The sequence below is a fragment of the Chroicocephalus ridibundus genome, chromosome 5 (assembly GCF_963924245.1).
Source record: "Chroicocephalus ridibundus chromosome 5, bChrRid1.1, whole genome shotgun sequence".
Lineage (NCBI taxonomy): Eukaryota > Metazoa > Chordata > Aves > Charadriiformes > Laridae > Chroicocephalus > Chroicocephalus ridibundus.
In genome coordinates, this window is record NC_086288.1 from 4,944,070 (window position 1) to 4,969,124 (window position 25,055).

General features: G+C 44.4%; 1 protein-coding gene across 1 annotated transcript in view; it reads left to right on the top strand.

The window, feature by feature from the left end:
- The window catches only part of NDST4 (N-deacetylase and N-sulfotransferase 4), a 147,459-nt gene extending 123,065 nt beyond the window's left edge, over positions 1-24,394 (top strand). Inside the window, exons 8-16 of the mRNA XM_063336645.1 lie at positions 5,196-5,378; positions 7,079-7,175; positions 8,321-8,444; positions 9,709-9,883; positions 10,924-11,094; positions 13,473-13,582; positions 17,946-18,048; positions 18,332-18,874; positions 23,439-24,394. Coding sequence (XP_063192715.1) covers positions 5,196-5,378; positions 7,079-7,175; positions 8,321-8,444; positions 9,709-9,883; positions 10,924-11,094; positions 13,473-13,582; positions 17,946-18,048; positions 18,332-18,451 — 1,083 coding nt within the window. The 3' untranslated portion in view covers positions 18,452-18,874; positions 23,439-24,394. The remainder of the gene's footprint in view (positions 1-5,195; positions 5,379-7,078; positions 7,176-8,320; positions 8,445-9,708; positions 9,884-10,923; positions 11,095-13,472; positions 13,583-17,945; positions 18,049-18,331; positions 18,875-23,438) is intronic.
- Positions 24,395-25,055: the final 661 nt, after the last annotated feature.

Sequence of the window (25,055 nt, forward strand, 5' to 3'; positions counted from 1 at the left end):
CGGCTGGAAGCCGGAGCACTGACAGTCCTTTTTCCGTGAATCTCCGTCCTAGCATGTAGGTGTATGTTATTCTCAAGGAGAAACCAGAAGCTTTGTGGTAATTTCATAATCGTTTTAATTGTCTAGGATAGATGGCAAGGGCGGTGGTGGCTATGGAGCACGGGCTCCTGGGGAACAGAGAGGAAGCAGCCATATTTAATATCAGCTCCTGTACAAATCGACACAACTGCAGATTTCACTCAGGCTGGAGGGATTCGCACCAGCTGAGGGTGGGATGTACCCTCGGTCATCCAAAGGCACAGCTTTGAAGTGAAACATCAAACATTTCTGCACTCAAAGCTGCGTGTACAGCATAAGCTAAATTCTGTAGTAAACAAATGCCCACATGGGAAGGATAGAGTTTTAAAAGCAAATGCGTCCTCATTTTGGAAGTCCCTTTACTCTTTGAGACCTTCAGGATGTTTATGTTCCTAGTGGTCATGTATAGTAAGGAATTTAAGCCTCTGGAAGCATAGCCAAGCGGCTAACGGGATCTTCGTAGCTACGTGGCTACTGCTAGCATGACGTGCGTCACCCAGCCAGTCTGAAAATCCCACCGGAGTTCAACATTTCTTGAAAACTTCCCTTTAAAGCTACGTCCACCCTGCAGGATCTGCAGTGGTTTGCAGTTCTCTGGGATGATTCTCCCCAAACAAACGAATAGGATTTCCATTCTCAGGGTAGACTAGCACCCTAGTGCCCTCCAGAGATGGATAGCTAACCTTCATCCAAAAGCAAGTGCTTTTAGTTAAGACTGTGCTTAAGAGTAGATAAACCTCTGTATTCTGCATTAATAAGTACACAGGGCTGTGCATCTGGAGAAAGTTACCTCTGAGTACAGAATGCAGTTTCAGGGCACTACAAGCAGATCTAGCATGGTTTATATTCCAATAAATTTGAAAGCAGCCCTTTATTTTTCTCTACTAATCTAGATGTCATTTTATATATATAACACAGGCACCTGTATACAAGCATCGCATATAGAGAATACGCTGTGTATCTAAAATTTCTGGATATAACTGATTTTAAAAAGCCCTGGAAACAAGAAGCAGACAGTAAAACCGTGTGGTGGTGCTGTCATTGGTTTACAAGCAATCTCATAAGGGTGACCGGTTCAGGTTTGTTAGTAAGTCACTAACTAAATATTACGGTTTAGGAGCAGAGGAGCTGGTAAATAGCCGGATGCAGGATATAGCTTGTGTTAGATTCTGTCAGGTGGAGGAATCGTAAAATACCCTTTCTTTCCCCCTGCCCACCCAGCCTAATGGAATTAATACGATTCATCAGCCAGATGGCACATTAACTGCACAGGTGCTTTGAGAAATTTAGGACCACTGTTCTCCTCCCACCTCTTTCTTTTGAGAAGAGAAATTGCAGACCATTGTGGGTATCTCTGAAATGTTAATACAGAGCAGGCAACAGAAACCAGGAGAAAAAAAAAAAAAGCCCATTACAACAGTAAAATCAGAATTTCCACCGTCTGTGGGCCACAGCTCTCCATTCATTCCCATTTAATATAGATAGAAATAAGATGCTCCTAGAAGGGCTGCATGGGTCACCCTAGGGAGAGGAGATTAATTCTTTGCAAATCACACCATCCCTCTGCGCCTCAGTTTTGTCATGAGCAAAACATAAATCTCAGAATTCTCTTTTTTTGTGCAAGACTTCGAAAGCCATAGCTAAAAACCCATAGATGTTTCTTACAATAAAATGAGGGGTTAAAAATACAATTAAAAAGTGTGTTTCTGTAAAAAAAGGACCCTGGGTATAAAAGAGAGAAAGTGATTTTGAGAAAAATGTATTACGGGGTATTAGAGGGAGGCAGCGGCTGAGATCTAGATCAGAGGGTGGATGGCAGAAAGAGAGAAAAAAGCAAAAAGAAAGTTTTCCTACCTACACCTTCACCATTCTCGTCCCTCTGCGCCTCTCAAATTATGAGTGATCACAGCAATGGGGACAGAGGGAGAGAGAAATTGCCCGAGCTAATAAGACACCGCGTGGGTACAAACCAACCGCATCATTTGAACACCACCATCCTGCGAAGAGTCTGTGTTCTGGCACCAAAGCAGCACACAACCCACCTCGCTTCCCGTGGCGCATTGGCTAGAGATCGTATAGTGACAGCAAGGGATTTTACTTGGTGACTCGCTGCGCATCCGTGGAACGCGCCTTGCTTGTGCCAGTTTAACCTTAAGAGTAATGCCAGCCAGCCAGAGCCCCTTCCCCAGCCTCGGGAATTTGAAACTATTTATTGCCTTTGTAGCGCTCTGTTGCGCAGAGCGGCATCCTGCCTCCCTCCTAAAAGCATTTTCCTCACCTTGATGAAGTGCTGCCTGCTGGTGAGTCTCAGTCTCTGTGCTGTAGCTTCCTTTTTGTCCTAGAAGGTATGACAACAAAGCTCTTTCTCTTTTATCCACCAACTTTGCTGAGAGTGCCGCGGGAGGGGACACTCCTTGATTTGCACCCATTTCTTCACTCTTGCCCTCCAAGCTGGTTCTGAAGCCTTTTTGGGTCCACCAAAACAGCACAGCAAAGCAGCGCGACAGCGTTGTGTGTGTCCCGGCACCAGCATCGTGCTATTTCAGCACATTTCTAGGCTATTGCATTTTCTATGGATTGATTCATCAGCATGAAAACAAACTTTTGTGTCCATCCCTGCTGTAAACACGAACAGTTAAGACCCGTCTCCTTTTGTCTCAACTGATACGGAGATAAAGCAAAGAATTAGTTATGGTTTTATCCCATGCATAATGCATCCTATTTAGGGTTTTTTCCACTTCAAAAAAGATCAATGGAGCAAAAGAAGTCAAGAGAGATGTCCAAGATCTTTTGACTTCATAAAGAGTGATCAATTGGATCTTTTGGATTGGAGTGCAGCCTAATGAAACTCTTAAAATAAGCTAATACCCATCTCCTATAAGTATCTTTTTACATTTAAAAAAATCTCATTCAAAATCAAGTGTAAAAAAAAGGCAAAAAGAGCAAGTAGATATGCTTGCATACTTTATTTGCTACAATAATATTAAATTGCTGCAATAATATTAAATGTCATTGACAGACCCTTTAGCACTTACCAAAAAAACACTTCAGAGACAAAATTATATTCTCTATCAACATTTTTTAGAAGTGTTTTCCTTTTCAGCATTTTAAACTAGTTTGCAGGAAGCGCATGTCACATTTTGAGGAGCTGAACTCTAAACCGGAAAGGATACGTTTGCGTTGGGGTTTCTGGAGGGGGGAGGAGGAGGTCAGTAGGCTGGAAACCCAAAGAAGAAGATTCATTACCTTGCTTCTAAGTTTCTGGGCTACTGCACGCGGGCATGCACAAAGACCAGGGCAATTTTTAGTGTTCTCTCCAGTTGCGTCAAACACTTTCAGTCATAAAATGCACAGGCGCTGGAATCCGCGCAGTCAAGCCGACAGAAAAAAAGATCTTGTACAGCTGCCAGTCTCGGCTCAACAGGGGCTCAGAACAGAATAAAAGCGAAGAATAAATTACCTTTTGTGAAATAAAGTGGGCACAGCGCAAACACACTGCAGATGGGCCATAAGGGACACTTTCTCCTAAGTTCCATCCATCTTCACCTTACAGGAGTACTAAAAGCCTTATCAATAATTTAACAAACTAATGGACATGTTTTTAAACATTGTGGGCTGATGCTTAAAGAAGCACCACGTTGGCAGAGCAAGCTGGTGAAAGTGGAAAGCTTGTGGCTTTTTCTTCTGTGGTTAATTGAAAGCCAGGCCAGCGTGGTGCGCGACGGACGCAGTATTTTTGTCAGCAGCAGAGCTCAAAACCGGGACCACAAAACAGCAACGTACGAAAGGGCAGACTTCATCTTCATGTGGGAGCAACGGTTGGTTTTTAAATACCTCCAGGGATGGTGCCTCAACCACTTCCCTGGGCAGCCTGTTCCAGTGCTTGATAACCCTTTTGGTGAAGAAATTTTTCCTAACATCCATCCTAAACCTCCCCTGGTGCAACTCGAGGCTGTTTCCTCTTGTTCCATCACCTGTTACTTGGAAGAAGAGACTGACCCCCAGCTTGCTACAACCTCCTTTCAGGTAGTTGTAGGGAGCAATAAGGTCTCCCCTCAGCCTCCTACACCTTGGCATCTCCGGCATATCTAACATACACAGCCTAAACATTGTCCCCCACGTCTGGGTTGTGCAAGACATCACTCAGACTACAACCAGCTTCCCTCAAGACACGGGGAGAAAAAAGCCTCACTGACCTGAGCGCCCACCCAGGGTGCTGGAGACCCAGATCTCCTGCTGCAGCTCTCAAAGGAGGAAGGTGCCGATGCTGCCTCCCCTCTGCTACCTGCACATCCCTTTATAAGCTCACAGTTGTGCTGGCAATCCCCATTCCTAATCATCCGAAAAGAGATCACCTGGATGTAGATACCTATCTGTAAAGCAAGCAGTTTACCTGGGAATTAAACTGCTAAACTTACCACCACCATATTGCAAAGTTCGCTGTAACCAACATTATACCTCTAATTTTTGACTTGGCGTCGAGGCCTCCTTGAGGCATGATGCCGTTATTGAGAAGTGCACTGCCTGACATGCTTTCCTGTTTATTTGCTGTGGTCACGTTAGTTAATTTGTACTTTGTGTGATCTGCTGCATATTATCGATTGTCAGCTTCAGAGGTGGTGCTGAAAAAGAAGAAAATATACACTGTTCAGTTACCACTATGATGTTATTTCTTGATAACACTGTAATTAAATTCCATTGTCATCGCGCGTGCTATCTTAGGCCAATGTACTGAGTAAAACAGCCAAGTAACAGCACTCATTTTGATACCCTGCAGGTATTTAAAGATGGGTGGACATGGTGCTGAGGGACATGGTTTAGTGGTGGGTTTGGCAGTGCTGGGTTAATGGTTGGACTCCATGATCTTAAAGATCCCTTCCAACATAGACGAGTCTATGATTTATGATTCTGTGATTCTCTTGTTCTATGATCTGACCCTCACAGAGAGGCTAGGAAGTGCAACTAGTTTAACTTTGTCATCGTCTTCTTTCGGGTTTGGAGGTGGGGGGAGTGGAGATGGTTTGGTAAAGCTCCCGGGAGCCCCCATGCCTGCCCTTCCAGCCAGAAGCTGCCATCTCCTGATGTCCAGCCCCTGAAAGGTTTCTCTTGCCTCCTAGATCAGCATCTTCATGACCCATTTGTCTAATTACGGGAACGACCGCCTGGGCTTATACACCTTTGCGAACCTGGCCAACTTCGTTAAGAGCTCGACCAACCTGAAACTGCAGACGCTGCCCCCAGTTCAGCTGGCTCAGAAGTACTTTGAGCTCTTCCCGGAGCAGACGGACCCTCTTTGGCAGGTAATGTCGCATCCTCTTCCTCCTCCAGTTGCAATCCGCTTGTTGAAATAAGAATCTTTTTCTATAAATATAAAAATAAAAAATCCCCACTTCACATTCAGATACGTTATTTCTTCCTGCACGCTGCCTTAGATTATTCAAGTTTTCTTGAGGGACCAGTGTTTTTGACTAGAAATGGATTAGCTTCTGCTTACGCCAAACCAGGCACGCGAAAAGCAATTAGTGCCGTTTATGTGAGAGAAAGCTTCCCTTCCCATCCCTCCTGTCTGTAGTTTTGCCGATGTATCACGTTGTGTTAACTGATACTGGTAAGATGCCCGCAGACAGCTGGCAGCGAGAACTATCTCAGGGCAAACGATGCAGATTCATTGCACCCTTTCAGGGAGGAACTGGTAATGTTGGATCACAGCTATGAGGAGGATTTCCCACCATCTGAACCCCATTCAATGAAATAGCGAGGAAAAGGGAAATCAGGAGGGGTCAGCGCAGCAAACGCAGAAATGGGCAGCGATTTTAAGAGTGGAAGAGGGTTTCTGCACAGATTCACTGTTCTCTGTCCCTGTTTCAAACGCACAATAGCGCTGCTTGTAATCTCAACGCTGTAATTTCCTAATCATTGTTACGCATATCTGGGTCTTCTCTTATTCAGAATATGCTGTGCCATGCTGTGCTTTTAGCTATGCAGGCATAAATCCAGAGTGACTCCACGGGGATCTGTGCAGTTACTTTGCCTTACACTGGCAAAAAGGAGAAGGAAATTTCCCTATTATTTTTGGCCCAGATCTTCTTGGCAAAAGAAGTATACATCTATAACATTTCCATTGAGTTTAGCAGAGCCGCAGTGATTCACATCAGTTAATGATTTTCTCCATTATATTTTGTTAACTTTATTCACCAGCAAACTGTATCTTCTGTTACCGGCCAAATACTACGCAAAAGCAGTATCTATACGGTAACTGCTTTAAAGAGCAGTCAGTCCTAACCTTTTCTGTAGGGTCTTCTGTTCACACGTTTTTATTTTGCATTCATAAGTAGCAGAAAGATAAGGAGACGAATAATACCCCACATTTCTATTTTGTCCTTCCTTTCGGGTTCTTACATAAATTAAAATTGGCGCTAAGTCCTGTGCATCTGAAACCGTTTTGTCACCTAAGAAAGTAATGCCTTGAAGCTATTCAAACAGAGGTTTCCATTTTAACCTCAAATGAAAACTTGATTAAATCAATGTTTTAATCTTTTTTTCCTTCTTTTTTTTTCTTTTCTTTTTTTCTAACGACTGAACTTAATCCTCAGTCATGCAAAACCATTACATACACATTGAATTTTAGTCAAAGGGACCACATACATGCCTGCCTATGTGCCTGTGGACTCTGAGTTTATTAAATGAGCCTGACTAACGAAGAGAAGGAAAAGCAGTAGTCTCACAGGGTGTGGATTTTGACACCAGTCCTTCCACGATTTGCACAGCTGTGTAGCGTTACTGGCTTCACTGGGATCCCTGGAAGGAGTTTGGTCCCTGCGTACCAGATCTGTACCCAAGTGCTCAATATCTGTCAAGAGTGAATTCTTATGAGGAAATGTGGGATTTTACTGTTTAGTGTAAGGCTCTGGCATTAGTGCATAACATTTAGATCCTGCAACGACTCGGGTGCATGCGTACATTTAGGAGACCCCCAGCATGATCTTCTTTTCTTCTTCAGAATCCGTGTGACGATAAACGACACAGGGATATTTGGTCCAGAGACAAAACTTGTGACCACCTACCCAAATTTCTTGTGATAGGACCTCAGAAAACAGGTAAGAAGTCATGAATTTGTAAGCGAAGCCAGCCCCCCCACCACCCAATTTTGTACCTGTGTATTTGTGTCCTGTAAAGCGAAGCCAGCTCCCTGCTATAGAGATGGTGGCTCCCCATCCCTACGGGATTCAGACAGTAACTCCCTCACTTCACAGAAAGGGACAACTATAGTAAAATTGCATTCATTCACCATTAAAAAACCCCCTATGCTGTCAGGCTGCCCTATGTTAAGATTATTAAGTTCTTTGAGAAATTACTCAAACATCGTCTGAGCCCCTACTTGACAATAAATGTATTTACCACCTTGCTGGCCTCTGAGGCTCTCAGGGCATTATTTGAATTAAGCCCCATATTCCCACTCCCAAGAGAGCTCTTGCTGTTGTGGACATATTACACAAAGTGGATGCTGAGGCAGGGAAATGAATGACTAATCCAAGATCACACAGAAACTCTGCGACAGTGACATAGAGACGGCAGGTCTTGATTCATAGTCCGATGATAGCTTGCATAGCAGCAAATCATTGAAGAGCAAGTTTAAAGACACATTCTCCAAAATTTCATTTACTACCATAGATCATTTCCAGTTGTTTTTTTAAAAAAAAAAATCCAAAAAAGTACTGTTACTGGCACTTCAAAGCATACTTACTACATTCGGGTTTGTTAGCGTTGAAGTAGACAATTTATTCCCCAATAGCAGACCCCCAGGAAAAACGCACAGAGGACAGAGGTGCAGGTCTGGCAGCAACAAAAGCACAGTCCCATAATTAGCGCTTTCAAAAGGTTTTGTGCGACGTAAATAGTTTCAAAACAAACGTGTTCAGGCCAAATTCCCTCACTGGTTAAATACACAGTCAAGCAAGCAGTGTTGTGAACAGCAATATCGCTCTTGCATCAGAGGGCAGAATTCAGAGTTTGGAAATGGGAAAAGTTCGCTGAGCGGAGAAATCCGCATGTGTTCCCCCCTCCCTCTGAAAGCCCCTTGTGCTTACCCAGGCCTTTCATCAGTAGGCAACTTTCTCATAAAAGCTAACGTCATTTTCCTGTACATCTCAGCGTGCATTGATGTAAAGTACTTTCTTGAATGAATAAAGTCAAAGGTTTGGTTTTTTCTGTTTCCTAACGGCATCTCTTTTTGTTGTCGTAGGAACAACAGCGCTTTATTTATTTCTTCTGATGCATCCTTCCATTATCAGTAATCTCCCTAGTCCAAAAACTTTTGAAGAAGTTCAGTTCTTCAACGGAAACAACTACCACAAGGGAATTGACTGGTAAGAAGACTAACAGGAAAAGAAGTGTGCATTATTAATACATGGTAAATCACAGTGGAACAATTACAGCAGCATGTAGGACATCGACATAATTACTGGATGAATTTGTTACGCGTGGCATTATCAGACAGAAAGAGAAACTGATTTGTAATGATGGGACGTTTAATCAAGTCCTCAATTTTGTTTAGATATTACAGTAACAAATTTCTTATTTTTTTCATGCATTTTAATACAATAGCCAGCTCTGTTACGATCTCTGTCTTCATGCTGAATAGAACCTCTGACTTTTCATAACCGTTATCTATACTGAATTACACTCTTTTTCTTCAAAAGCAGCTTTTCATGAAGTAAGATTCAATTCGTCTCTTCATGAGGAAAAAAAGCCACTGTACACCATTTCAGCTGCTATTCCTATCGCAACTTTAAATATTGCTTTTACTTCTTTTTTGCGTAAGAAAAGCATTTTTGTAAGGCTTTCGTTTCCACGGGGAACAGCAGTTCTCATCCTTGTGTGAAAACTGAAATACAAGACAAACATCACACGAGACCGAGACAGATTAATCTGGAGCGGTTTCCCTTGCCCCCGCACAGCCTGGAGAGCGTGCGGAGCAAACGAGGCCGACCGATAAAAGCAGGCTCTCCCCGCAACTACGACCAGCTTCTCGGTTCAAGGTGTCATGAAAAATAAAGGGAAAGAAAACCGTGGCGTTTTTCTTCACCCAAAAATGCCTGCGGAACAATTTCAACCTTCTGCTTTGTTTGAATTCTTTGCCCTTTCAGTTGAACCTTCTGTTTCACTTACTTAGAATCCATTTTAAGTGGAAAAGACCATTCAAAGCCAAAATTCAGATCTGGCATTCCGAAAACGTCTGAAAGAAAAGATGTGTTGGTTCCAAAATGAAAATCTCAACAATGTTAAAATTAAATGGTTGACATTTTGAAACTTTTCCCATTTTTTTCTGCAGCTAAAGCTGAACTCACTCCAAACCGGTGAAAGATATCCCTTTGACATTGAACCTATTAGCAAAAATTCCATCCATCAAAGGAAAAAAACCTAATTACCTGACTTCATGGAGGCTTTAGCTGTTACCAGCACCATGTAAGGGCCCCCTATTCCAGTTCCGGAGTGAGCTGAGAAATTCAGTTTTCCTTCCTGCGAATTATGTCTGAAAAATTCACCTTTTCACCTACCATGAAATAGGAAGCACAGGGATGTGTCCCTTTTGTGATCCTGCTAATTCCAACAAGTTTCTTCACCTCCCAGGTACATGGATTTCTTCCCTACTCCTTCCAACATCACCACCGACCTCCTCTTTGAGAAAAGTGCCAACTATTTCCATTCTGAGGAAGCCCCTAAACGAGCTGCTTCCCTCATCCCCAAGGCCAAGATCATCACCATCCTCATCGACCCATCCGATCGGGCGTACTCCTGGTACCAGGTACGGACCTTGCCTTTGAGAAACGGACAGTGAAATCCATGGCAGGGGATGATGGCCAGCATCAGTGGGAATTTGTGTCCTTGAGCAAGAATGGGATTTATCGCAAAGCATTTGCACTCTGTAGAAGCGGAAGGCTGCTGCGTGCCAGCTTTTGCAGTTGGCACCTGTGACACCAGTGTCATAAACGATGAAACTTCTCAGCACAGAGCTGCCACCAGCTGTAAACAAACAGTTTAATCTCAATTACAGCTGACACGGCATGGAGGAAAAGCAGCATTCCTCGCCCAGGGAGGTACACAGGGGAAAAGGAGCATGGCCTAGCTAGAAAATCAGAGCTCTTGATGCTGAGAATGCGGAACCTCATCCCATCCTCCAGCGTGTAGGCGCTGTGCAAATATATGCAGTGTCTTCTAGAGTTTCCAAGGAGTTAAAAAGAGCTGTGTCTGGAGAGTTGTTGTGGGGTTTTTTTTCTCTCCTTGGAAACAAAAGAAAGCCTGTTGTTTTTCTGAGGAAATTCCAGGATGCTCTTTCTTGCCTTTTACTGAGCCCACACCTTTCCATAAAAAGTCTGCACTATTTAAAAAAAAACCCACCTACCTTTAGAGAGACGTTTAAGCATGCATGTAAAATATGGTGTAGTCATACAGATGAAGAAAATACTAAAAGCAGTGTTACACAGACACAAATTACTAATGTTGCAATAAGGATAAAATGCACCATTTGTGGTACTGTTTTTATGAGTTCTGCGAGAAATAAAACATGGCCTAGGGCTGCAGTTTGCACCTTTTTAATATCTCATTTGCACCTTTACAACTGCCGATGTGAGATGCAAAGTGAAAAAAAAAAAAGCAGTAAAAAAAAAATTGTGCCTACTTTGGCAGAATTTGGATCCTGGTCCCCCCTTGGCTCCTACCCAGCAGAAGTGGCACTGGTGGGGACCCGAGGGGCTGCTGAGGCTGCAGCCCTCCCGACAGCTCTCGGGAGGCTTACAGCTTAATCTTCAGCATCCTTGTGATACGTGTCTAAATATCTCCCATTAGCATCAGCGATCCCACGAGGACCCCGCTGCCCTGAAATTCAATTTTTACGAAGTCATAACGTCCAGCCATTGGGCACCCTCGGAGATAAGGACTCTCCAGAAGAGATGCCTGACCCCCGGATGGTACGCTGTCCACATCGAAAGATGGTTAACTCACTACCCTGCTTCACAGGTAATTTCCAACCTGTTGTTTCACTGAGCTTATCGATTCTCGGGAAGTCCCAAAATGAGTATGGCCTCATCATTAGAGGTGATGAGATATTTCCCACTGGAACTCTTAGCTCTTAGGAAATGCGGATTTGACAAAATCAGGCTATTTGGTAGAAGTCTGTTGATTTTTCTGTCTTCTGATGGAAAAGATGCAACAGGAAAATGCTATGAACTGTGGCCACATGGGCTTGATGGGGGAGTTTGGGGGTTCCTTTCAGGATCATCCAAGGTTGCCAAGGCTTCTGGGTCCCAAGAAACAAGCAGCTGCAACATGAGACGACGTGGGAAGGTTTGACAAATTAATTTAGAAAATGCCAGGGCTTTTTCTAAAAAGAAACGTCATTACGCTTCCCACTCACTCCCTTTCATAGAAAATTTCACAATTGTTTGATCCTGATAAAGAATTAGCCTTTCTCAGTGTTAGAACAGTAATTCTTTCTTTTGCCCCATCTTCCTTCAGATATTTTATTGAATCCTCTTTTATAATCTTTCCCATGAAAAATTTACATAAACACATCGACCTAAAGAATATTCCCATTACTAAAAAAAATTATTTACAGATATTAACCTAAAGCAGACATTTTAGTACTGCAAAATATTTTGCCTGTGGACGTGGTCCATAGCTCAGTTATTATGTGTATTTACCATAAGAAGAAGTTGTAAAAGGGTATTTAATGAGCAAGAATAACAAACAAGTATCTCCAGAGATTGCTCTATGTGGGACAGAATTTTGCTGAAAGGAGGCAGAACTGAGTGTTGCCGATTTAGTCGGTGATCTGGAAAAACAAAACAAAATAGAAGCTCCGTCTTTTTTGCAGTCCTCACTTGTTCTTTTTATACAGTCTCAGCTATACGACAAAGAGGAGAAGCGGGTCAATCCCATTTCCAGGAGAAAGGAGAAAGTCTCAGTTAGTCATTTACTTTCTCCTTTCATCTCTAGCCTTTCTGCTCTTTCATAAATGGGGAAGGAGCACCGCCTCCAGCAGCTGAGCTTGCAGCAAGGGCATTCCCAGGCAGTGTTGGCCTAGGAGCACACAGGGCACATCTCCTCGTCAGCCGCCACCTCCCAACTTAGTCCTCCAAAGCAGAAGGGGCTGTCCTGGCAAATTTGGGGCCCGCAAAGGGTGCCCAACATCCCATGCCCTGTTACCTGTGCTCCTTCTCTGCCCTCACTCGGGGCTGCTCACGCCTTTCACGCACCAGGGGAGGTTTAGGATGGGTATTAGGAAGATTTTCCTCACTGAAAAGGGTTACTAAGCATCGGAACAAGCTGCCCAGGGAAGTGGTGGAGTCGCCGTCCCTGGAGGTATTTAAAAGTCGGGCAGACGTGGTGCCGAGGGACATGGGTTAGCGGTGGTTTTGGTAGTGTTGGGTTAATGGTTGGACTCGATGATCTTAAAGGTCCCTTCCGATCTAGACAATTCTATGATTCTCCTGACGTAGCAAAGAGCGAGTACGGCCCTCTTATTAAACATTCAGGGGCACATTGACATATTTCTTGTAAAACCGGTAACCGCTCATGTTTCATAGTTAGAGTGATTAATTTTACAAGATCCACAACAAAATGCACTCATTCTTAATAAGGTGCACACAGAGAGTGCACTCACAGTGCTTACTAATGGGCACTCAGTAGTACGCATTCACTCGGCCTGTGCACTCCAAAACTTAATAATTCATAATAAGCCTTCACCATAAATATAAGACACGTCTGCCCAGAATAGTTATTAGTAATACTGCTTGAGATTCCACGAGACTTTTGAGACATTGTCTTAGCATTTGTTTGCTTGTGGACATCAATGTAACTTCACATCACATCAATCTTTAATTAAAAATAAAACAGAAAAAACCCTTTGCTAACAATTCTGCAAGCCTATATGGTTGATAGGCTGATGGTAAGTTTCAGATAAATTGCCACAATATCACATTTAAACATGTAATTGTATAGTTTCTGAACATCTAATTTTAAGGTCTGTATGAGCTTTTTGTTATTTTTCTTATGCCATGACAGATTTTCTACGGACACGTTGTAAACCTCAATAATATTTTTACATTCCTTATCGCTTCTTCTCCGAATTCTCTGAGACTGGGCTTTGGCTTGTGCGATTTAACTCTTGCATTTGAACAATGTGCACGCACAGCGTCACAAGGTGCCCGCCTACAGAAATTCAACATACCAGAGTAAAAAGTAAATTGAAAAAGAAGTTCATCCACGTGGTTGTAATTAGCACTGTACAAAGTCACGGGCTAATTTAGATCCATGTTGTCACAGAAGGGAAATAAAGTCATTCTTTGGTTAACCTCAGTCCTGTTTGTAAACAGCTAGCATATTTACCCCTACAGTTGCTAATTATTGATGGACAGCAGCTAAGAAGTGACCCAGCTACTGTGATGGATGAAGTGCAGAAGTTTCTTGGAGTCTCTCCTCATTATAATTACTCTGAAGCTCTAACGTGAGTCTATTCCTTTATTATCTGCCCTATGGGACCACGGTCTACGTCCCCTCCTACCGATATCGCTTGATCGTTAATTACAAACAAAGAAAAAACACATTACAACAATGATAATTTTGCAGAGCTTGGGGTTTTCTTAAAGTGATGTTTAACACGCATCCATTTTTCCCTTAACTTGCGTACATATAAGACATTATAGAATTTAATTGCACGATGGCGTACATTTCCACATGCAAACTCCACTTTGCACAACATACAGAACCAATCACTGTGCGGTATTTTTATTAGATGCAGAACAAAGGCCCAGATTCATGTTAAAAAAAAAAAAAACCTGCTCAGTTTGAGTGTTCGATCAGAGATGCCCAGGACCTGTTTTCTCAGGGTACCTAGTTTTGCTCTCATCGCTCCACTGTTTAAAATGTACGTTCAGCTGATGTGAGTTGTGCATGTAAGAGCTCAGCAGACATTTGCTGATCGGGCTGTTGGACCTTGCGATGGTCTCTCAAAGCTGAAAACCACTTGGGTGTGAAAGGTTTAGCTTAATTTATCACGTTCGTATAGGAGTCTAATGACAGCAACTGGGTTAGGAGCACTCAGTATGATAAGATTCATCTGGTCGCGTGGTTTCTTTGATTGTTTGCTTTTAACGTGGACCAAATATATCCTTCTCTAATCCCATTTTCGTAGATGGTTGAGCCAATTCTGACAAGCTTGTACCTGGTAGTAGCCGGACACATGGCATAGAAGAATTTAGTCTGTACACTTAAAGTTTGGTAAACTTATAAGCTCCTAATAGTAGATGCCCAAATCAAGGTCCCCTGAACTTAGGGAAAGCCCTTTGATTGACTTCCCACAGCCTTTGGTTGGGATCTAGCAAAGGCAGCGGGGATGAGCCCGGATCACATTTCTCATCCTCGCTGCCCGGAGGGTGAGGTTTTCACCGTCCAAGGGGATTAATGGCCTGTGTGACACTCTCTCTCTGCCATTTTTTGATTCCCCGCAGGAAGGCAGAGTCTCTGCAGGGGCGGGAGTGGGCTGAATTTCTCTCTCCCCTCTTAGTCCAGCAGAAAATCGTAAGAAGCTTTTTGCACTGAGCCTCTCCGTATGAGGAGCATCGTTTCATTACAGCCAGAAGCGCTGGGCCGGGAGAGCCCCAGGACACCTGTGGGCTGAGAAGAAGGTTTTTTCCAATTCGGTGTGCAAGCACGAGCCTGCACATGGGGTGGGAAGTAGAAAAGCCTGAACCTCACCTTCCCTGCAGGCTGGTACCAGGAAAACCACGGGAAAATGAGACCATGGACTTTCCACCCAGCCCACAGTGCCTCCTTGCTGCTTAGGATTACTGTTTAATGTTTTCTCCGTTGGGAGGCTTATGGTTATTTATATAGTAAGTATAAAGTGAGAGTGGAGTGCTTTTTGCTCTTTTGGTCTTAAAAATGTTGCTTTGCCAAAATCTTTTTCTAGAGGAAAAAATTGGAGTTCCAGAATGTAATTTTTTAAGTCATTGCTTTCCCAAGCAGATAAAATACAGGAGGAGCTGGAATACACAGCTCAGCCACTGATGTTTGAACAACTGCTGCCGCACATCTGCAGTGCCTTCTGCTAGGTTTTTAAAAATACACACCCACATACATATATCTTCCTTTCTGTAACTAAATTAAAGTTAGCGGAGTCACACACCAGGAAAAAATTTGGCCTCTTATATGTGCTTGGACAGGAAAAAGGGATTGTAAACAGATCTATAAAATTATGCAATCACCGTTTAGAGGCATCGAGAATGCAAATATGCTGTGGAAGCACACGCTTCTCTACGGATTTCGGAAGGAAGGGAAACATGCATTAAAGAATGTAGTTGCTTTATGGTAGGACTGTCAAAGTAAAAAAGATTGCACAGGATCGTTCCTAGTCATTACTGCCTAATAACTGTATACCACACATTTTTAAAGTTGTCACAAAGCAGCCCAAGGACCCAGTCCTGCAAACACTAGCGAGCAACAAGTCCATCACCCTGAGTAATTACATGAACGTCTTGTAGGAGAGGAAAATGAACCCAGGCAGAAGGAAGGTACTGATCTGAGCCACGGAAAGAGAGCAGAGGGGACACAGCGGCAGGGCTCGGGCATCTGGAGAGAAGCGCACATCGCGCTGGGTTAGTAAGAGCCACGGCTGAGATGGGCCATCGCTTCTTGCACACACTGCTAAAGAGGACCTAAATTCAGACTAGATACAAGGAAGGCATTTTTTACCCTGAGGGTGGCGAGACACTGGCCCAGGTTGCCCAGAGAGGTGGTGGATGCCCCATCCCTGGTGACGTTCAAGGCCAGGTTGGACGGGGCTCTGAGCAACCTGATCTAGCTGAAGATGTCCCTGCCCGTGGCAGGGGGGTTGGACTAGATGGCCTTTAAAGGTCCCTTCCAACGCAAACTGTTCTATGATGCTGTGATTCCCTGACCTGCAGTTTTTATTAGAGTAGTGGAAACAAAGGGGGAAAAATCAACTGATGTTGCGAGGGTGCTGCCTTCCCGAGAGGTGGGGTGGGGGTGCGCGTGTCCAGCTTCAGCCCTTCATCTGCCACAGGCGTACTCTGCAAGGGAAGAGAAGATAACCTGGAGCAAGGGTTTCCGCTGACTGCTTTAAAAAGCTCACTTGTAACATTAGCCTTAAGGCTATCGCTGCTTTTAAATAAATACTTCCGCTGTGCCCAGTGATGGTTTCAGGGGTCCTGAGAGTTTCGTGATCCTGAACGCAATGGGGTGAATTCAGCCCGAGCTGTCTTACCCTCTTTTTCCCCTACCCAAATTTGCAGATCCTCTTAATAATGTTCAATATGCTCCTTCTGAGGCGGAAATATTGTTTGGGGCATAGTTTTGCAGTTTTACCCAGATCACTCTATTGCTGCTTCTCTTGGGAAATTAGTTCAAGCCGGCTAAAGCGCTTCTCCATGCAATGAGCAGATGGAAAAGGCCAAAGTAGAAATGAATCTATCATCGATATGCCCATTTAATCAATGATTTATTTACTTTTAATTGATACAGCTACTGAGGCAATTTAGGAAGCAAGGGTCAGGCCTGCAATAATAGGCTGGGCAAGAAAAAAAAAAAATCACGAAGGTCGACCCTTCTCCAGAAATGAGCTCACTTATGTACAGCAGGAAATTACAGGTGCGCCCGTGTCGTACGGATAGACCCAGGGCAAAAAGGGAGTCTGTAACTAATTAACTCCCTGCTCCAGCCCATTATACTTCATCCTTTTCAAACATCTGCTGAATAGCAGAAATGCGAAGCTTTTCAATGTTTTATGCACGCTGCAAGTCCCACAGCAATAAATTCCAAACTTAACGCTGCGTCTTGTTCATTCCTTAGTGAGTACGTGTTTTAAAGCCTTAATCTAAAATTCCTATATCTTTGAATTTTAGACATCAAAATCAAATTGCGTATTTCAGATAAGACTGCTAAGACAGTGTTTATGCTATGATGCCAGCTTTGGAATGAAAATGATATTTAGATCTAACGATACGGAACAACCAACGTCTCAGTTGCAGTTAAATTATCACCAGCCAACCAGCGGTTCTTCCAGTAGACGCAAACGCTGCTCATTTCACTCAAAAATCAACATAAACCATTCTAGTGTTATATTTCTCGTTGTTCCGTAGTCGTGCAACAGTCACTTTTCTGTATAAAGCGAGTCTGTGCCTGTTGGAGTCAGCAAATAGATCCGCTTGCCCTTTTTAACCCCTCTCACCTTGACGGTGTCGACCTGCGATAACGTCAGCTCCGACTGGCCGTGTGGAGGGAGAGCTTCCCTTCAGCACAGCCGGTGACGTCCTGGAGAATACGGCCCATCGAATTCCCATAAAGGAGCCAATTAGTAATTTTTTCAATGAAACGTTCTTTGTTCAAGCGGCAGTTGATCAAAATGTTAGCGTCCTGCTGCAGGGATACACGGAGCAGTTTGACATAAATACAATCTCTGACCAAAACCAGAGAACAAAACGTGAGGCACGGTCTGGAGTGGGCTCGTGTAAGATCCTTGAGACTCAGGACCTCGACCGGCATCCTCTAGATCAAGGCTTGAAACTTGTACCCTGGATGCTGGACAAGCAGAATAAAAATTAGCCTCTGTAGGTAAAGCGCAACATGAAAACACTGTTTGCCTTGAGCAAGAAGCACTCCCAAGGCAAATCTGTGGAAAAAAGAAATCCCCAGAGGTTTCACAAGAGTGGAAAGCTGTTTCCCACTCTGTCCTCAGTATTTTGGTCATCTAGAGAGATGTGTGCAGCAATAATTGTTGGCTAACACTGAAGTCTCGGTAGCTGAGAGATTCTTCCGTTGTGAGGTCTTTCAAAAAATATATTCCTCTATAGGTTTGACCCTCAGAAAGGCTTTTGGTGCCAGCTACTGGAAGGAGGGAAAACAAAGTGCCTGGGAAAAAGCAAAGGTCGAAAATATCCACCAATGGACCAAGAGGTAAGGGCTTTCTGGAGATCTAAGTTAACATCTAATATTCACCCTCTGTTTGACTCCTAAAATAAACACACTGATTATTTTTTATTATTATTTTCGCTGGCTTGATGTTTTTAAAAACCAGACGCTTTTAATGAGCTTTGAATGACAGGAGATTAATTGCCCCTTCTTAGGAGCCCCTCTCTGGGAGTGGTGCGGAGCTCCTGGGCAGGAGCCCCCGCTGAAATCTGCCGTCGGGTGGGTTCCTACTTTGACTGTTGTTTTTCTCTTTTCTCACCCTTCTCAGTCTCGAGCGTTTCTGTCGAGCTACTACAGAGACCACAACGTGGAGTTGTCCAAGCTGCTGCACAGGCTGGGGCAGCCCCTGCCCTCCTGGCTGAGACAGGAGCTGCAGAAGGTCAGGTAGCACCCAAGGGTGGGGGACCCGCCTGAGGACGATTCTCCTTCACCGTCAAACCCCCTGCTTCTCCGACTCACTTGTGATCGTCAGTAGAGGACCTCATGAATAACGCTCTTTCTAGTAAAAAAGAAAAAAAAAAACCAACAACAAAACACACAAAAGAATAAAAAAAGCCAAACCCGACAACTGTTTTTATGCACGCGCTGACAGCTATTAGCATCGACCCCTTTTGTCAGCTTCCAGGAAATAATTCGGAGCTACGTGGCATTACTCTTTATCCAGACCGGGATTCCTGCGTAGCCCAGTTCCTCTGTTCACCAGGAAGAACCAGAAACTGTGTGTAGGACGGATTGACTTCAGTGTACGTGACGAATTGCAGTCTGTCAGGACACGGGCAAAGGATGGGAACATCTCTCGCTGGACCGTGAGGTTGGTCGTCCCCTGGGGTTTTTCCACATTTCTTTTCGCTGTTTTTTCCCCCACCCCTGCAAGTTTTCCTATGGCTTCACAGGGGGAGGTTCAGCACTTTGCAGTTGGGATCCATGGTGGTTATGACACATGGAGTATTAGGTATTAGTACAGATATAGCTATTAACAGATCTCGATGCCTGTCTTTCGGACATGGATGCTTTGCCACCCTGATAAGGTTTTTCACCGCATCCTTTGGGTTCCTGCAGCAGCTGTGACAGAGCTCCGAGATGTGAAATCCTTCAAATATTTTGCCATAACGCCATACGACTCCTTCAAACACTATCAAAACCTTTTAAAATCTAAGCAGGCCGTGCAAGCAGCGTACCGACAATAACCTAATATCGACAATTTTGTTTCGATCTGGAAGGCGATGTTTTTGCTCCGAAGCTTTCAAAGTAAGAGATTGGGTTAGTCATTTAGGAGCTCGGCCTGCAAGCTATTACAGAAAAAAAAAAAACTTTAATAACCAAAAGTATTTTTTAAGGTTTTGGAAAAAAACCCCTACAGTCTGTTGAAGGATAAATTATTTCTGTAGACTTTAATGGAGTTGAAAGGACAAGCATATCCACGATATATCACATACACATGCACGACGCATATGTTTTTGTGCCTGCTATCTACCTACTGTATATCTAGATCAAACATAACGCTTAAATAGCTACTTTTTTGTGCCCAGAGGTAAACAAAAGGGTGGTTTACAAAAAAATAGGGTATTATGAACTGTGCTTTTTTTCTCCGATTCATGCAGACAAGGTTGACGAGACCAGGCAGAAACTCGCTGGGAAATTTAAGCTGAGGGAACAAACAGCATTTAGGCATTTTAGCCTTCTAACACTTTTTCTCAAGAAAACCAAAGCTGGCAAAGCTTTGCTACGTGTGCTTTATGCAGCACAAAATGGAGTAGGTTTGAGTTTTCACACTTCCCCGTCTTAGTCCCTCGGCACAAGCCATTCCAGGTGCCGCAGAGGCTTTGTGCTTTCCCCTCCCCACGAGTTTGGTCCTTACCTCCTAGCTCAGGAGACGGAACCGGAGGTTGGGGTTGCGCCATGAATGCGGACCAGTGAGAGTTAGCCGCGGGGAGCACAAATCAGACCATATTATGGACTGTGGTGTTCGAAACCACTTGACTTAATTTGGGCTTCCAGCCAGTTGATACACGTAGCTACCTATCTTAGCATTTCCAGACTCTTAAATCACGAGAGGGTCCACCAAGCTCTTGATGCTACCTTATTTTGGACTGATAAATCCAGCGCTTCCCAGAGCGAGCCCGGTGCCACCTGTCCTGCTCCCAGCTCGGCAGGAGCTCACTGGCTGGTGAGTGTCCTCTGGCACCACCTGGCCTCCACCGCTTCCCTCCACCACTGTCCGTCTGAACGTGCCCGGCTGCTTCTTCCCTCCCCACCGTTCCAGCCCCTTTCTTGGTCCCAGCACTGCCTTGGTCCAGGTCCCTCATCCATGCGAGGAGCCGGCACTGCCCTCCTTGGGAGAGGTGGCTCCTCCAGGAGAGGCTGAGGTGCCCCCAGCACCAAGTCCCTGCGTGGGCCCTTACGCTCCGGCTCTCCACCTCAGCCCTCGCTCCTTCTGCAGGAGGACCCACAGCAGGAGCGGGAATAGGATAAGGATCCCGCCGTGAGATCCCAGCCCCGCCAGTGCTGCACTAACCTACGCACACACGGACGTACACGAACACACAGGAAAGCCCAAAAGACAAGCGTTTGCCCAGTGTTTGCTTTCAAATATCGAAATGGCGTGCGTCTCTCAGAAGTGAGACGTCTATTTTATAGGTGATGAAGGGAAATAGCGCTTCTAGGACACCATTCATCTCATCACCAAGCAGGCTTCTTAAACGCGCGAGATTAATCTTGCCTCTTCCTCTCTATTGATTGTAAAAGGACAATAGACGACGCGTGCAGAGGGAGAGCTCAGCTGCGTAGGTCTAAAATTAGGTGAGCTGAAAAGGAGATGGCATTTCTGCTCGCAGCTGTAGTTGTTGAAGACGAGAGGGAGCTGGCAGCGTCTGAGGGAAGGTTCTGATTTTGTTCTGTTTTCCTAAACTAATTTTTCTAGTTACATTTCGACCAGGAGGACTCTTCAAAATGAGCTAGGGCAAACTAAATGCCAAATAAAAGGAACCTTACGTGGGGTTTGGGGCCTTTTGGGGGGAAGGGGGAAGTCAGTTACATACTTTGTGGCAAATTCACACGCTTTTAAGTTTTAGCACTGATAAAGCCAAAGATGACTAGGCTGAGGAGAGTTTTGGGTAAGGCTTGGTCACAGAAGAGCATCTGAGAATATCTAAATCAGCCTTAGCTGTTAAAACACATTAGAATTGGCTCAGCATTAATTAAAAGATGACTTCATAACTTGTTGATTAAAAGCTAAATAGACATGAAATTGATTTCAGGAGTTTTTCAAGGAAGACACATGCTTTGAATCCGGAAAACTATTTCTTGTTCTTAGCTTTTAATTTAGAAAAAAAAAAAGAATTAAGTCTTTCCAAGTGTTGGCTCCGTAATAGCATCATGTCCTCAAAACACACTGGATATTTTTATACCTCATTGTTATTTTTTAAGTTTGAACGGGCATCACATTTCCGAGAGATCTCGTGTTCCATTGAAAACTGACATTTGAATTGACTTCATTATGTGTCATATAAAGATGAAATAACAGTATTTCAAAGTTTCATTCCTTCCACTTGTAATAAGACCCATCAACACAGAATTTCTCTGGGCCACCGTGTGATAGAGGAGCCTCTGTGAACTCGCTGTAAATGATCTCTGTTTCTTTTATGCCTTTCATATCGCTGACCACGTAATTGCTGGGATCCTTCAAGACCAGCAAAACAAATGCAATAAAAATGAACCATTTATTCTCGGCAAGGGGGCTGTAGCTGGGAAAGATAATGCTGGCCCTTCTTTTGCTATTCATAAGCTACGGGATTCATCTCCGCCGTACCTCCGTGCAGCGCAGGCCGTACATCAGTAAGAGCTTTACCTACTGGCTGCAGTTTGCTCCCATTCCTCTGGAAATACGTATTCCTGCAGAGGTCTGAAGGAGCTCTGCCACACCAAGGACCTGACCTACTGCCCCTGGAGACCACTGGGAGTCTTCCTATTAATTCCGGCAGACCCCGGCTGGCCCCCAAGAGATGGTTTCATAAGGCACAATCCATGCGGTTCAAGCATCACGTAGCCCTGTCGCTGCTGGAAATCCATCACCGGTTGGATTTCTATTACTGAGCGGTGATTTCTTCCCCCCCCCACCCCGCCCCGCCCCTGGTCGGTGTTCTGCCGTGGTAGGAGCTGCAAGCTGTCCCCACCACCACCCCGCCATGGGGCTGCACCACTTCTGGTCTCCCCGTACCACGCGTGGCCCTCTCCTCTCCTCGCTGGCTACCAGAAATAGAAAACCCTACAGGCCAGACACAGGCGTCAGGGGCTGTGGCAGCCTATTTGAAGATTAAAGCAGGACTTTGGCCCTCGGAAAACCAAGCTTGTATTACCGAGGTCGTCTTCGAGCGAGAAGCAATCAGAACGGAATCCAAAACCTTCTAAATTATGCACTGACCTCTCAAGGTCTAAAATAAAGTTGCCAGATTAACTGCTCAAAGATGTTTTCTAATAACACAAATTTTCTCCCTGATAGGGAATCAGACTGCCGAGTGTCCCCAAAACAAATTAAGATGGCGGAATTATAAAGTCCCGGGGGAGGAAAATGTTGCGTAATGAAAGCGCTGATGGGTCCGGACTCTCTGATGTGATAATAAGGCAGCGGGGACATGCCCTGAATACCAAAGGAGAAGCTGACTATTTTCTCCTCTTCCTTCCCCCTCCTCCTTTTCCTTCCCATTCGTCTTAAAGTTTGAGCCGGCGCAACGCGTCTGAAAAGCACGCGGCGGGCAGAGCCCATGAGACGGGGGAACATTATTCATCTCCAGAACGCTCAGCCGAGAATAAATTGGGTGCAGGGTGCTCATTTCCCCCGAGCTGGGCCACCTTACAGTCAGACATCAAGTCCAAACTAGTCATTTAGTTTCCATCAGTAGCAAATTATGTTTATAATGGCTTTAAAATTGATGTTTATAATAGGTGTATGAGCGTGTGGCAGCTGTGTAAAACCGGTACAACACAGGTATATAAATGGGCAGAGACTAAGGGTCTAATTTTATTGTAGTTAAGTAAGATGAAGTTGGCCGCTGGCGTCAGGAGCGGCTCTCTTTGCACGTGCCGTTTAGCGCTCGGCGCAGAGCCATCTCGCTCTTACCAGCAGGTATTCTCTTTCTCAAAGAGCTGAAATCTCATACGATCACCTCGCTGCGTTCGTCCTCGTCTTAGCAGATCGTGAAACTTTAACAGTCAGTCTGTCCGTCATCATAACCAGTTCATATACATCTCTGCGTCCATCTGCCAGGAATTCCTGCTTGGGAGACTTTTTTCTATTTAAATGTCCTGTCTCGGGATAGGAATTTCCCTCTCAGACAACATTTCTTACATCGGCTTTATTTTCTCCTTTTTCCTTCCAGTTCATCCTTTTAGTGTGACTGCAAAGGTGTGGACCCGTCTGTGGAATCGATTCCTCCATCACTATCCTATCGAGAAAAGCTGCGGGAAATAAATAAGGATTTGCAAGCGACACAGATTCTGAAGTGTTCAGTGCTCCAGTGACTGGATGACTTTTATAAGACTTCTTATCATTTCTGTAGTACTTCAAAACAAAAGATAGAGCTGAGGAAAACCTTCACTGTCTCGCCCAAGCTCTTTTTTTTCTTCTTCTTATTTCCCCTCCTACGCGACGACACCAAATCCCGTTGAACAAACATTTGGTGGTGAAGAAAAAGGAATCCAAATAAATTTTGATCATTCAAAGTATTTTTGTTGAGGGGGGTGGTGGTGAGGGAGGTCAAAGTCTGTATTTGCTGGAATTGTTTTAAATAATTGATGTGCACACACCTTATTATCGGTTCTTCTCACTGCCGCAGAATAAAGACTTCTGATGGTGTGTTATAGAGCGAGCGCTTTTCTTCTTTCCTTAAATCCTCTTTCCCATTTTCCGAGCCAAAATCTGCCCGCGAATAACCTCTGCCGTATATTTCAAGTCGTGCCCTGACTCAGCTTCTCCTGCCTCAGCGACTCCTCGAGGCTTTCACCCGTCCTCGACGCACCGTGGGATTTACGGCACCGGCGCCGGGAGTGCCGTCGACCTCCTCCTCTGCCTCCCTCCTCCTCTTCCTCCTCCTGGGCAGGGAACGTTAATTCAGGCAAGTCTGAGGCTTAGATGTTTGTTAAGCTGCAGAACGCGCATTTATGGCCCTGCCTTTCAAAAGTATCACCCACCTGTGCCCAGCGAGAGGTGTGGATATTCGGACAGCCCTGTGCAAGTTCTTTCTTCCATGATCCCACCAGGTTTTTTTCCTCTGCTCTGTTGGAGGAATGTTAAAAGGGCCCGATTTCGGCTGACGCAAATTGCCTTGAAGGTGGCTCAAACCATGCGCTCAGAATTACGAGATACTGATTATTCCCCCCCCCCCGCCCCAAAATACCATAATGCTTCTACTTTTTATTATAAAATATTCATTTGTTTTACAGATCTATGTCGGAATGAGGTTAAGTCGTATCAGAGTCAAAGATTCCTAGTACAAGCCTTACAGAACAGCAAATTACGCCTCGCTAGAGCTTTTATCGTTAAGCAAATTAGAAGTGACGTTACAGACATCTTAATACCCGTTTTGGCTTCTTTCCAGATCTGCTTGATGCTTTCAGACAAGGCAGACATAGTAGGCAAAATTTTCCAAATATTTCAGAACTTCAAGTCTGTTTTTTTTTTTTTTAAAAAAAACAAAATGCCTTGCAGGCCCTTAGAAACCCAAAAGCAGTTGGGTTTCTATCATCATTATTTGTTATCAATGGAGTCAGACACTTGGGCACTTTTTAAAAGCCCTCGCAGACATTCGCCTGTCTGCTGCTTTGGATCCCAGATGCCTCTCTACATCTAAATGAAGAGATTACTGAAAAAAACCTAATGATAAAGCCAATTTTTTTCCTGTCACTCACAGATCCCTGTCCTTTTTTGACCACTTCTCTTATTTCCTTGCTGCTCCCCGGGTGGGGGGGGAAGCCGTGTGGAAATCACAGCTGAAACC